The sequence below is a fragment of the Panthera uncia genome, chromosome D2 (genome assembly GCF_023721935.1).
Source record: "Panthera uncia isolate 11264 chromosome D2, Puncia_PCG_1.0, whole genome shotgun sequence".
In the NCBI taxonomy this organism is placed as follows: domain Eukaryota; kingdom Metazoa; phylum Chordata; class Mammalia; order Carnivora; family Felidae; genus Panthera; species Panthera uncia.
Genome location: NC_064818.1, coordinates 29,620,947 through 29,634,761, shown reverse-complemented (window position 1 = coordinate 29,634,761; position 13,815 = coordinate 29,620,947). Strand labels below are relative to the sequence as shown.

The following is a 13,815-nucleotide window of genomic DNA, read 5'->3' as shown; positions in this document are numbered from 1 at the left end:
GGTCCTACATTTGATGCGCTAATGAGGGTGGAATCATACCTTTTGCTCTTGCTGTTTGGTTGCTGTGATTATATTAACCAGACCTTCGAGCCCTGCCAAGCTGGGGTAATTGGGTTTCTCTTTGTTGGAGAACAAAGCTGTTCTTTACGGCTTCCCAGGGTGGGAACTGGCCTTGTGCCTGGGACGGAGGAAGCCCCAGTGGCTGGAATGAGCCCCTTTTCGAGGCTGAGGCCTCAGTGAAGGAGCAGCCTCTGGCGTGGCCTGACCGCTGACTTCACATATGCCATCAAGTGACCCTCTTTCTTCTCTGGGGCCATCAGTAAAATGAGGAGATGGACCGCGAATGACCACGCTAGCTCTAGAAAACCAAGCCACGAAGAGTGCCAGCCCCTCTGGGGTGTGAGGGAGGATGAAGCCCAGGGCTCCAGGGAGGGCGAGGCGGTGACAAGGCCACGAGCCCCCTGGAGTTTGGGACAAAAGATTTGCCCAGGCCGGGCCCCACGTCTGGAAATGTAGATGCCTCCCAAGTGGCCCCTCGCCCTGACCTGGGATCTGATCTCAGGGCAGGCTGCGACGGGAGATCTGAAAGGCCTTAGCCTGCTGGGACCAGAGAATCTGCCTCTGTACAGGCTTTTCTGCCGTGGCCAGTGCTTAAGAGCAGAGAGCGGGGGCTCTGCTCGGGTCTCAGTAGGAAAATAAGAGAGAGACGAAGACGTTTCACTGTCTCCTTGCCCCCAGGTCCTTCACGCTGGGGTCCCAGGAAGGCAGAGCTTTACTGCCTCTGAATCAGGCACATGTAGGCCAGAGGCTGTTCTCAGGCCACTTGTGGCTCTCCAGCTGGGTGCTCCTTGGGGGGGGGGTGTCATATGTAGCTCTCTATTCCCCCCACACCCAGGCCAGGACCTGGCCCAGAGGGAGCCCTCGGTAAGGGAATTAGAGGCTATGACCTCGCCCGGGGTAGGAAAGCAAAACCACGCGGAGTTCGGGGATGCTCAGAGCTTGAGAACCTGTAGCAGTGTTCTCCTGGGGTCCCGTATACCACCCGGCCTCCTCAGGACCACCCAGCTGGGCTCCTCACGGTGCTGCTGGCTCTGAGATACTTACGGGTAATCCCAGCGGCCCTCGGTCTCCTTTCTCTCCCTGGACACCCTTCTCTCCTTTTGCTCCATCCAGTCCCGCTTCCCCCTGAAGGAAAGGGAGGGGGCAAGATCACAGATGGGCACGTCTCAGCCACCTCAGTGTTGCGTTCTGGGATCCTGGAGGGTGGGGTGGGTTGGGGAGATGAGGGCAGGTAGAGGATGAAGGAGGGAGGCGGTGGAGGTGGCTGGCCCAGGGATGGCAGGCTGGAGACTCCAGGAGTCCTTGAATTCCTAGCCTGACTCTCCCTCAGTTCGAGTCCTCAGTATGCCTGTGGTGACTGGGAGGTCCCCCTAAGAAAAGGGGGTGGAGTGGACACAAGTCCACAGGGCAATTCCAGGTGGGGCTTGGGCCTAAGTGACCACTTGTATAGCAGCAAAAGTGGGGCCCTCCAGACACTGGCAGGTGCCTGAAATGCCAGCATGGGAACCCCGAGGCTTGCAAACTAACTGGGACAAGAAATTGCCCAACAGTCCCCTGAAGTATACTGGGGCAGGAAGTAAGGGCCAGTAGGCCATCAGCGCCCAGCCCCTCTTACCCAGTTGGAATGCTTTTGAGCGGGGAGCCTGGGAGACCTCCAGGCTAGAGACCAGTGGGTTTGGACCCGGGGAGGGGGCCCACACTACACCCCTCTCTGTCTCCCACCCAAACTTCAGGGCGAGTGAAGGATCTGGGGTGGGTCACACGGAAAAGGATTTCATTGTCTGCTAAGAATCTAACCTGTCACTCACTGGGTGGATTAATGGATGGGAAAATTCTAAATCCAAAGCCTGCCCAGTGTCAATGATGGATGTGAAAAGGACTGTAGGACTTCATTCTGTCCTGATTGTAGCCACTGGCTAGAGGGTCACGCGATTCCATTTAGGGAGGGGGTCAGCTGGGCCACCTGTCTCTGAAGGACTTTCTTCCTTTGCAGCCCTCACCCCTCGCCCCTTCCCCTGCTCCTGCACTTGTCACATGACCTCTTCTTACCTTTGGTCCAGGAACACCTTGGAGTCCCTGCATTTGGAAGCAAAACAGGGGTGTCTCAGAACTGCATTTCTGGTTAAGTCAAAAATACCTTGTCCACAAGTTGGACCACGAAAGAGCAAGGGCCTGGTCCCTGCCCAGGGGAAGCAGAGGGGATGCTAAGGGGGTTTGTGCTTGGGCCTCCCTGGGGCGGGGTCTGATCCAGGCTCCCCAGCCAGGGACTGACAGAGAGTCTCTCTGTAACCCCCACAGCTGACCTAGAGTCTCACGAAGGGAAGATTTGGAAAGAACACAGCAAAAGTGGAATAAATTAACATATGCAAAGTGTTTGGAGCAGTGTTTGGCACATAATAAGTCTCGAAAAATGTTGGCTACTCTCATCATTACTACTCCTACTTCTGCCAGTGACAATGGGTGACACAGTGCCCTGGGGACTGTGAACCCCACAGAGGAAGGACCAGCATCTGTTGGTTGAGGATGCTTGGGGACCTTATAAAGGCCTCATCTTATCACCTGTAACCATGGAAAGGCCGATCCACTGGGGCTGGTCTTAAATCACTGTCTCTATTAATCTAGTTCATTTTGCTGGCCAGATAGCAGAAAGAGGAAACAGGAGAGCAGACGCCTGATGGCCAAGGGCAGAGCTTAGTGACAGAGGGACTCCTGCAGGGCCGTGGGACCAGACCCCAGGGCTGCCTGGCCACTCCACTGTTTTGGGGAAACCCGGCAACACCCAGGTTCTTTGGTGTCACTGAGGTGGTGCCTGTTTAGCAAGGGAAGGAAAAGGAGTAGGGAGGGGTTTGCGGTTGAGAAAATCCCATCCTGGGAGGAGGCCGTGACAGTGACCTGAGGCCTCTGAGGTTGACCCCAGTGACTGCTGCGGCGAGGGGATGTCAGGGGCCCGGTTAGAGTGGACTGAAACACTGACAAGCCCTCCAGACTTACCGGAGGTCCGGGAGGCCCCTCTGGCCCTGGGGGCCCAGGAACCTAGAATCCAAAGGGAGATGGTTAGCCCACCGCCTTTACACTCCAAGTGGCCTCTCCTTCTGACATGGCTCAGGGTCCAGCTGGGGACTGACTGCAAAGCCAGAGGAAGACAGAACTGCCCAGCATGTAGTCTCCCAAAAGAAGGCTTAGAACAGGGCAGAAACTCACAGCAATTGATTAACCTGTACAATATTAAAAAAAAACAAAAACAAAAAAGCCCAAACATTGCCAGGAAATGCTGTCGAAACGTCTAGACTTCCAGATTTTCTTGAAAAAAAAAAAAGAGAGAAAGAAAGAAAAAAAAGAAACACCTGGCAGCACTAAGACTCTTGTTCAAGCCTGGCAACAATTGCCTAGAGCTGAATAAGAGGTTTCCCCTCTGGGGCATGAGATCTTCCGACGACCCCAGTCCCCACCACCCCCTATTGTCTTTGACCTCGACCTTTACCTTCATTTGTTGCATGCCTGGTCCTTGCAGGCATTTGAATTTGAGATCTTTGGCTTCAAGGAGCAGAGACTGGTTATGTGGAATGGGGGGGACGCTGAGCAGTTTTGGAAAAATGTCCCTCAAGTCTCCTCGGGTCTGTAACAGAGACCGCTGGTCTCTGTTTCCCTTGAAGACACAGTGAGGTAGAACAGATTCACACTGGGCAGGGAAGGGGGAGGGACCCAGGGGGTCTCTCTCTCTCTGTGGAGGATGCTGTTCATTGCAGATTCTGTTTCTGATCGGGATGGACATCCATTTGCCCACAGTCAGTCACCCAGGAGGCAAGGGGAAGTCCTGCCTGCTCCTTTCTGAGCTGCTCACCCCATTTCAACTTTGAAGCTCTTCTTGCCTTCCCAGAGTTAGAATCCCACGGAGTGTGGACGGGGTGTGACCTCTCTGCCAGGCCATCAGAGAGGAGCTCCCTACACCGGGCAGAACTGGTACCTCTAATGTCTCTTGGATCTGTGGACTTCTCGGCTCAACCTCTGGAAACTCGATTTTCTTTTGTGAAAAAGTTTACTGCTTTTTTTCTTATTATAAATAAGTAGTTCATGTATCCTAATTGTGGTCGAAGCTACCCAAACCTATGTATTGAATAAAATTCACGAACTATACAGACGTCGATTTTACCGTATGATAATTTGGAAAATAAAATAATTAATAACAGACCCATTAAAATATTTTGTAAATTACAAGGGATTGAAAGAATGAAAAAGAATAAACATCTGAATACTAATATTTTGCTTTATTTCCTTCCACGCTTTTTTGATGCGGCGTAAAATGTATTTGAATACGTCCGTACTTAATGATGATTATCATTAATTATATATATATGATTATATATATACATGATACATATACATGATATATATATATAATTTATGATGATTATCATAAATTATATCTATATGTATAATTTGATTCTCTGCTGGTTTTTCATTTAAGTAGAACAAATTTTTCTATGTTTTGAGTACGTTCCCCACAAGCGTCCTTTTCATGGCGACTGCACGGCACGTAATGAGTTCCTCCCCAGCTGGGGCTCGGAACAGTGCTTGGCACAAACATTCTCAAACATGGGGACCCTTATTACCAGTAGTATTATCAACCATAAGTTATTGAATCATTTCCTTCTTGTTAGAAATGTAGCCTGTTTCCAATTTGTACTTTAAATACTTCTGGAAGGAACATTTCTATGTGTGGTGCTTTTCCCGCATTTCGGAGCATTCCGTTAGGAGACCATGCACGTCCACCTCGGTAACCATATCATATCATCAGGTTTGTCTCCCTAAGTGAGGCTGGGCCTTGGTGACACTGAACGTGACCAGGGGCAGGGGACCTCTCTGGGGGCTGGGAAGCCTTGGTGGTCTCTTCCTTGGCTCTGTCTGGGTGGCCTTGGCCCACCCACCAAACGTCCTCTCCCTCACATACCACTGAGCTTTGCTGCTTTCCTGGCTCTTTCCCTGAGCCTACAAATAGGCCGGAATCCCTCTCATCTTGTGAGAACCTGACTTCCATCCTGAGCTCCTCTCCACTGTTGTGTCCTCCTCCCTTCACCAGACATCTCTCAGAGAATAACGCGTCTCTCTGGAAAGCCCGGCTTCCGGAGCTTCGAGGCAAACTCCTACAAAGTCTTCAAGACCCTGCTCAAATGGCCCATCTTCTAGGATGCTCACCTAACTCCTTGAGCTGCTAACCATTGTATGCTTGCTGCTGGGACTGTTGGCTGCATAGAGACGGCTCTGTTTCTTTTCCTACCTCCAGACTCTAGCACCGGGAACGAAGCATGGCGGGTGCTCTGTGAACACCAAGGGGGAGACCGTGAACCGGGGCTCTGAGGCCGAGCCTCTATGTTCAGTGAATGTTCAGCTTCTTCCTCTGTCCCTGTGTCGGGCAGTTGTGGGTTTCTTTCTAGAGCACAGGAACCCTGGAGGGGCTGTGGTGTGATGAGACCCCTGTCAACGCCCCCCCCCCCCCCCCCCCCCCCCCCCCCCCCACCCCCCCCCCCGCCGCGCGGACCCCGCCGAGCCCCCCCCCCCCACCCCGCCCCCCCCCCCCCCCCCCCCCGTGACACAGAAGGTAGGGCAGGTACAACCTACCTCCACTCCTGGGTCTCCCTTCTCCCCGGGCTCTCCTTTCTCCCCCTGTGGGCACAAAACACCACGGTGTGGATGCCGGCCCTCAGGGAAGGCTGGCACAGGAATACCCTCAAATGTGTGACAAACCAACCAGCACTAGACTAGGCCTAGGTGTGACCGGGGGACATCTCGGAGGCTGAGGAGGCAGTCAGCCTGATGGATGATGCCCCGGCAAGGGCCCTGAGATCGCGGTCTTCAAGACTCTGCGGTCCCATGGGGCGCCTGGGTGGCTCAGTCGGTCGAGGGTCGGACTTGGACTCAGGTCACGATCTCACGGTCTGTGGGTTCGAGCCCCACGTTGGGATTCTCTGCCCCTTCCCTGCTCATGCTCTGTCCCTCAAAAATAAACATCAAGAAAAAAAAAAGACTCTGTGGTTCCATCCCACGGGAGGAGAGGCCGATACTGTACGTGGATCCTGCCGTGCACAGACCCTACAGTGACCGGAAACCTGTTTCTAACCAACAGAATATGGCACCTGGCAAAGGTGATGGGATGTCCCTCCTGTGGTTATGTTACAAGTTCACGGTACAAACTATAACATACACATGTTAAGGTTATGTTAGAAATATGTTACACACACACACACACACACAGCTCTGTTGGAAGCAGGCACTGAGAGACTCCTGCCAGCCCTGACCTTGAAGAAGCAAGCTGCTCTAATGTGAACCGTCTGTCACGGGGAACAGCCCGCACTGGCAGCCTGGAGTAGCTGAGGGACGTGGCCCTACTATGGCAAGACACATGGTCCTACTATGGCATGGACCATGCCAACAGCAGCGAGCTTGGATGAGGACCTGGGTGACAACAGAGACCAATAGCCTGACCGCAGCCTCGTGAGGCCCCGGGCAGAAGACCCGGTGGCCTAAAACGCCTGACCCACAGACACTCTGAGGTCACAGGCGCGTGCTGTCTTAAGCGGCTGAACTTGTGATTTGCAACGCAGCTGCAGAAATGAATACGGCTCTGGGAACAGAGCAAGGGCCCGTGGTGGGAGGGCGACAAGGAAGCTCCCACACCACATCCAGGAGCAGGTCCCCCGCTCCACACTGGAGGGGACACGTCAGGAGGCCGTGAGCTGTCCCCCTGTCCCATCTGGGTGGGGCAGCCCCAGTTAGTGGCTCCCGAGGGACTCCTGCGCTGGGTCAGAGGTGGGGCGGGTTGACCTCTGAGGTTCTTTATACTTCTAAGAGGAGAATTCTGAGTCTAAGATTCTAGTGCCTTTGAACCAGGCTGGTGACTGAAGGCAGGGGCCGCCGTGCCGTGAGCGGAAGAAGTGGGAACCACTGTTCACACTCCAGTCAGTACCCTGCACGGAGTAGCTGCTCATCAAGAGAACACGCCTGCCCCCCACTGAGGCCAGCCAGGCGGGCGGGGGTTAATGCAGCATCGTTATAGCGCCGGGCATCCGCTGGGCTGGTGACCACAGCGAGGGCGCCCCTGCTCGCATGCCCTCGTCCACAGCTGCCTGCTGACAACCTTGATACCCTGCCCTCTCGCCTTACTGTAAATCCCGGGAGCCCGATCGGGCCAGGCAATCCTGTTGTTCCGGGTCTCCCTTGGCCACCTGGTTCTCCTTTCTCCCCAGTTGGGCCGTCTAGACCCTACAGATCGACAAAGATTTCTGTTAGTCAAGAGCAAGGTCATCAAGTGGGCCTCTGCGACCAACCGTGGCATGCACACATGGCTCCCTTCCTCCAAGGGCAGGTGTCTAGGATGGTGCCCATTTCACAGATAAAAACCACTGAGGCCCAGAGAAGACTCCCAGGTCAAGTCGGCAGCCTGGCTGGACTGGGTACGGTCCTTTCTTTGTACCTGCAGCCTCTCCGGGGTGTCAGGCTTCCGCATACTTTCCAAAGAGGCACATTTACACCTACGACTTCATCGCCTTCCCAACAACCCAGTGAAGGGTCCAGGGGAAGCATTCTTATCCCCATTTTAGAGATGACAGAACAGGTTCTGCAAGGCTCAGCAACTTTCCCGAGGACACAGGAGATGACAGAACAGGACCAGTTCTCCCGAGATAGGAAACTGGCCTTCATAAAAGAAAAGGGCGGGGGGGCTTGAAGGGAAACCCAGCTGAGTCTCCTGCCCCCACTTCCTGGCTGCAGGTCTCTGGCCCAGGCTGCGGTGGGGACCCTGAGAAAGCCATGCTGGGGTGGCACACTGTGCAGGCATACACGCATCACAGGGTAGGGTCCTGGCCGGCCCAGCACTCACCGGTGGGCCTGCTTGCCCCGTCTCCCCTTTCTCCCCCTTTTCTCCCGGGCTCCCCACGTGTCCGTCTTCACCCTTCATTCCTGTGGGCCCAGCCTTTCCTGGGGGGCCTTGGGGACCGGGAGGGCCCATGTCGCCTGGTTTGCCTCGAGGTCCCTTTAGAAAATATCAGCAATACTTATTTATATACACTAATGGAGAAAAGAGAGAGAGAGAGAGAGAACAGGAAAGAACGGGAGGTCCAAAGGATGTGGCTCTTCAGTGCTTGACTGGCCCAGGCGAAGAGCCTGTCCACTTTCCCTGGGAATTCTAGAAACTTCCAGCCCAGCCCAGCCGGGTCTTCCTGGCTCCTCTGGGGCCGGCAGTGTGGGGCTCAGGCTTGCGTAGGGTTGGCCCCCACCTCCCCTACTCTCTTCCCCACAAGGCTCACACCTGGGCTTCTTCCAGAGCCTTCTGTCCCCCCTCCAGGTCCCCCTGCCAGCCCAGGTCAAGGTCCATCTTCGGAGGCTTGTCTGGGAGTGTATGTTCTTACCTTTTCCCCATCGTGTCCTGGAGGGCCTGGAAGTCCAATCTCCCCCTGTGGCCAGGACAACTAAAGGTCACTCTCAGAGCAGAGACGAATGATAACTGTCATTTATGGGGCGCTTCCTATGTGCCAGGGTCCCCCGGAGCTATGTACTTGCACTGCCTCCATTTCCAGGTGAGGACCCCAGGGCAGAGGTGTGTGCCCAAGGCCTGCGGTCTGTGCAGAGTGGAGCTAGGTCCGAGTCCGGGCCTCCTGGCCCCACAGGCCACATTTTGGCCACAACCTTGCGTGCTGCCACTGAGGGCCCTGGGTACTCCCTGGGGGGCTGTTGTCTCCCAGTGCCCCCCAACCTGGCCCTCCTGTCCCGCCTGCCCCAGGGGGAGCTCCCTGTATCTTCACGTCAACCCAAGCCTCTTCTTTAGCTCAAGGAGGGAGATAAAGGAGGCCTGGTCTCTGTCTTTGAGGCCAGTAAACAACGAGCCACGTCTCCAAGGCAAAATGAGGCTATGAGGGGAGCAGAGAGGAAAGGGCAGTGAATTCTGCCTGGTAGATCAGGGGAGACTTCAAGGAGGAGGTGGCCTTTGAGTTGGGCTCACACTATGAGGAGTGGGAAAGGTAGGGGAAGAGGGGAAGGAGCTTCAGGGCAGGGGCCCTCATGAGCAGAGGACAGAGGGGCAAACGTGCAGGGTCTTCTGAGAAAATCACAGGGGTGAGGCAGAACATAAAAGAGCAAAGGCAGGGAGTGAGGGAGGAGGGAGATCGGGGAGGAGCTTAAGTGCCACGTCGCCTGATAGGTGGGTTGGGGGTCCCCACATGGTTTTGCCTGGAGCATGGCTTGTCTAGACCCAGGCTCCAGGACATCAAAGGAGCCTGTGGATTACAGGAGCCCAAGTCAGGCAGCAGAGCCGAGGTGGCTGGTGTGGGGGTGACTGCAATGTGGGCAAGGTAGGGCCTGGGGCGCCTGGGAGCAGCGGGAGGAGTCACAGGCCAAGTTGCCATGGTGGCTCTGCAGGGAACACTAGAGGGTTACCCATTGGCTTCCGCACTCAGGGACACACGGGGTACCTCTGCGGGGCCCGCCCCCCCCGCCCCTTGTCAAGACAAGTGTTACCTTCTGGCCTGGGATCCCCGGGGCTCCGGGTGGGCCGATTTGCCCGGGAAGACCAGGGGGCCCCTAGGAAAGAAAAGAAAGACCCGTGGAGGAACTTTCCAACCAAGGAGGGGTGGCCTGTTGCCAGAGGGGTGCGTGTGGAGGCTGGTTTCCGGAGATCAATCATTTTCAAACATTTCATCCTTTTTGCAAAGGAAACAGTATGGGGTTCCCACTGTGTAAGGCAGATGAGCCCTGAGTGCGTCTGGGTTAGAGTGATGCTCCCCCTCCCCACCGACCTAGAGCCACGCCTAACAGCCTCTCCCTCTTCTCCCTCTGAACACCCCTGGGGGCTCCTGGGCTCCAAGAACATGATTCTGACCTCTCCTGACGGGGACTTAAAAATGCCTCCAGGAAACAGTCCAGATAGCCATCAGCAGGTGAAGGTCTGCGACAGCCCATACAATGAAATATTACTTAGCAGTAAAAAATGAAGCAGGCACTGGTTCCTGCCAGGCCACCGATGAAACCCAGACACATTATGCTGAGTAAAAGAAGCCAGACACAGACGAGAATACAGTGTGATTCCATTCAAATGACACTCCAAGAAAGGCAAGTGTAATCTACTGTGACAGAAAGCAGATCCGTGGTGCCCCGGGGCTGAGGGTCGGTGTGGGATTGACGCCTGAGGCACATAAAAGAACTTTCTGGAGTGACTGGGGTGGAGGATACGTGGGTATGTGCATTCGTCAAAGCTTATTCAACTTTACCCAAAAGTGGGTACGTTTTATTGTGTGTAACTTATACTTTGAGGTTGATTTTAAAAGAACCAAGAATTCCATGAAAGTTCAGCTCCGAATACTACTTCAAATAATATATTTTAATGTTCCCAAACGAAGCTCATCGATTCCAGAATCGTGTGATGTTAATACCCACCTCCGGGGCCAGGGGATGCCGTGCCTGGTGCTTGATTCTGGATCTGTACACCCCCTAAGCCTTCTGTGGCACGTGGCCGTGAAAGGTAGTAAGTGAAATGAAATCCCAACAGTTTGAGAACTCTGTGATCTCCTTTCTTCTCTCCACATGGAACATAAACCTCGGGGTGGTTGTGTTAACCATAAATATTCACCACAAAAATGCACAGGCCTGTCACTGGTAGGTGCACAAGTAAAACCTGGGCTTGGAATTCTCTGGCTTTCTGAGTGCAGAAAATGAAATTGATTCCTAGGGAAGGTGAAAATGCGGAGGTCGAGTTGCTACTGATTTTTTTAGGGTTATGGATTTTATTGGCTGAAGGTTGAGAAAAACAAGAAGCCTATAAAAGCATCTTCCTTGGGGCACCTGGGTGGCTCAGTCGGTTAAGCGTCAGACTCTTGATCTAGGCTCAGGTCATGATCTCACGGTTCGTAAGATGGAGCCCCGAGTCGGGCTCTGCACTGACCGTGTGGAGCTTGCTTGGGATTCTCTCTCCCTCTCTCTCTGCCCCTCCCCTGCTCACACTCTCTCTCTCTCTCTCTCTCAAAATAAATAAATAAATAAACTTAAAAAAGAGGAGCCTCTTCTCTACCTCCATCTCCTTGACACAGCTTTAGGGAGAAGCATAGGAACACGCTGCCCAGAGGACAATCGGGACCCCGGGTGGGGGAGGCTCCTGAGACCCCCCCTGCTCGGGCTCCCCTCACCCTCTGCCCCAGCACTTCACGGTCAGTCCAAACCCAGATGCCTAGCACCTGCTTTCTGGAAGCTACACCTCAAGTCCTTGCCCTCCCCTGGCCCCCAGCCCCCAGCCCCCAGCCCTGCACCCAACAGAAAGGGGAAGACTTACCATCAAGGCCAGCGTTCGGATCTCCTGAAAACCAAAGCCACGCAGTCAGTTCAAGAACAAGTCCAGAGCCATCTGGAGGCACCCCTTGGCCCAGGCAACGTGGGAGCTGGGCCTCCCCTTAGGAGCACAGTAGGGGTAGGCCCTGCTGGTGGGCTCCGTGCTTCCCAACCCACACCACCCCACCTCTCGCACTGGGCAGACAAGTCCCTACGCCTCACCAAATGCTGCTCTGAGGCTCTCCCACAACGAACTCAGTCAAGTCCCGAAATGGACCGCGGACTTCCCTTCACTTTGCCAAAGCAGGAGGGCACAACACATCTCTTAGTCTCTCTAATCACCGACTGGGACTCTCCCTTGTTCTTTCCTCTTCCCCCAGAGCCCAGATCTCCAGCCTCCGACGTACTTCCTCATAAACAAGGGAGCCGCTCAAGATACGGAACCGTATAGGAAGATATGGAGCCACTCAAGAAATCAGAGGGACAGCGTTGGCATGAAATCAGGATTATACACCTTCCAGATGGATTCACAGAGGTACTTTCTTTTGAGCGGTGGTTCTCAACCCCGGGGATGAGGTTTGGCCCCCAGGGGACTTTTGGGAATGTCTGGAGACATATTTTGGTTGTCACAACTGGGGGAGGGGTGCTAGCAGCATCTAGTGGTTAATCACCCTACAACACGCAGGGCACCCCTCCCCCACAACTCCCAACGAGCATGCTCTAGCCATTCATGGCGATACCCTGCTTCAAAGGGTGGGTACCATATGAACTTGAAACGTGATTAAATAGGCACGCAAAGGAGATATGTTTCAGAAAGACAGATTCTACCATGTGAAAGGGCTATTGAAGAAACGGGGCTCCAGAACCCTGGATAGGTCAACATCCCACAGGGTGCCAGGATGCTCCAGCTACGGCTCTCAGTTCCCCAGAGCCAGGATAACCCGCCAGCCGGGCCACACCAAGGGCTGGGCCTCCCGGCTGCCAAACGAGGGAGGTGCATTTTCCCGGAGGCTGCAGGCAGAGGCCAAGGGAGACAGAGCAAGGGGGCCTCTCTTCTGGAAGCTCTGCCCATTAGCCTGGCCTCAAGGACACTAACTGGGGTGCTGGAGCGCTCCCTCATCAAGGCCGTGGTGCAGAGCCTTGGAGGCCCCCGGGGCATCTCCAGATCTCTAGAGTCTGGGTTAGCCCCCACTCACCTGGAGAGCCTCGTTGATGTTCCCATTATAGTCCACCATTTCTTTGCCTGGTTCCCCCTTGCTGCCCTGCAAGACAAACGTGGTCTCACCCCCCGGCCTGGGGCCCAGCAACCGCTGCCCGCTGTTAGACGGGATTGTCCCCAACACGGGTGATGCCTGGCTGCGCCCGGGTGGACCTAGAGCAGCAGGATGGGGAGCCTGTCAGCGGGTTCCCAACACTGAGGCAGGGTGCCCAGAGGTTCCACGACGAACACAGAAGACTCCGTGTGACAGCTGGGGACTAGCCAGGCCTGGAGAAGACCGAGTCCAGTCACGGCTGCGGTCGCGAACCTCCTGCCACAATCTTTCCCTCCCTCCCCGTCAAGACCCAGAGTCCAGCCACCTCGTGCCGTGAGCCCAGGGAAGTGAGATGTCGCACTGGGACTCTGGGCGAGAGACGCACGTACCTTGGGGCCAGCCGGTCCCTGTTCTCCGGCTGCTCCGGGCTCACCCTGTCGTACGACAAAGTTGGAGTGAGATGCAGTCAGGGCTGGGTACGAGAGAACCTGATGTCCCCAGAGGGCCGGGAGGCTCATCTCAGCTCAGGCCAAGGGGCTGCAAACGTCCCTGTGCATTAAAGTGCCGGCTCTACCCCTCCAGGAAGCGTCTCCACCCGAAGGCCCTCTTCTGTGCCTCCCAGTGCCTCTGGGCTCCGCTGCTTTTCACTGGAAGGACATTCTTTCTGTCCTGTGTTAGTGGTTAGGGACTCCACCTGTCTGCCTGGCCACCTCTCCCCAGCCCCTAAGTCAGCCACCTCCTTGGGTGCAGGGACCAGGCCCTTTGCTCCGCTGTATTTCCAGTCAGCTCAAGGAGCAAGAGCTCAGTAACTTTTTGCCAATGGCCTGGGTGGTCGTAATTGCCACGGAAGGACCGTGGGTTCTTCCAGAGGCCTGAGTGTGAAAGCCCCAAACTGCAGGATGGAAAAAGGGAGTTCAGCGTAAGGGGAACACTCAACCTCCCTGGTGGGTGGGGTGGGGGTTGCTCCTGCTGGAAAGAGGACAGAGCTATGGGGGAAGAAATGAAAACAAACCACACTTCCAACTGTTCTGGGACAACGTTAACATTCAAGACAAATTTCAAAAGTCAAGATAGAAAGTAAAGATAAAGGGACAACAGTCCCTTTAATAGAACTCAGCTCCTCGTGACCCTGCAGTGGGCCAGCTCATGGAGCGTTGAGTCACTGCCACCTGCAGGTAACCTGACCCTTACGCCC

The 13,815-nt window shown here is 54.9% G+C and overlaps 1 protein-coding gene across 7 annotated transcripts in view; it reads right to left on the bottom strand.

The window, feature by feature from the left end:
* Positions 1–13,815, bottom strand: part of LOC125932700 (collagen alpha-1(XIII) chain) — an 84,523-nt gene that overhangs the window by 18,516 nt on the left and 52,192 nt on the right. For all 7 annotated transcript variants that reach the window (XM_049645172.1, XM_049645176.1, XM_049645177.1 and 4 more), the window contains 11 exons: positions 13,010–13,054; positions 12,564–12,629; positions 11,372–11,395; positions 9,568–9,630; positions 8,463–8,507; positions 7,934–8,086; positions 7,219–7,317; positions 5,677–5,721; positions 3,052–3,093; positions 2,110–2,136; positions 1,105–1,185 (listed from right to left, as the gene is read on the bottom strand). In XM_049645172.1, coding sequence (XP_049501129.1) covers positions 1,105–1,185; positions 2,110–2,136; positions 3,052–3,093; positions 5,677–5,721; positions 7,219–7,317; positions 7,934–8,086; positions 8,463–8,507; positions 9,568–9,630; positions 11,372–11,395; positions 12,564–12,629; positions 13,010–13,054 — 690 coding nt within the window. The remainder of the gene's footprint in view (positions 1–1,104; positions 1,186–2,109; positions 2,137–3,051; positions 3,094–5,676; positions 5,722–7,218; positions 7,318–7,933; positions 8,087–8,462; positions 8,508–9,567; positions 9,631–11,371; positions 11,396–12,563; positions 12,630–13,009; positions 13,055–13,815) is intronic.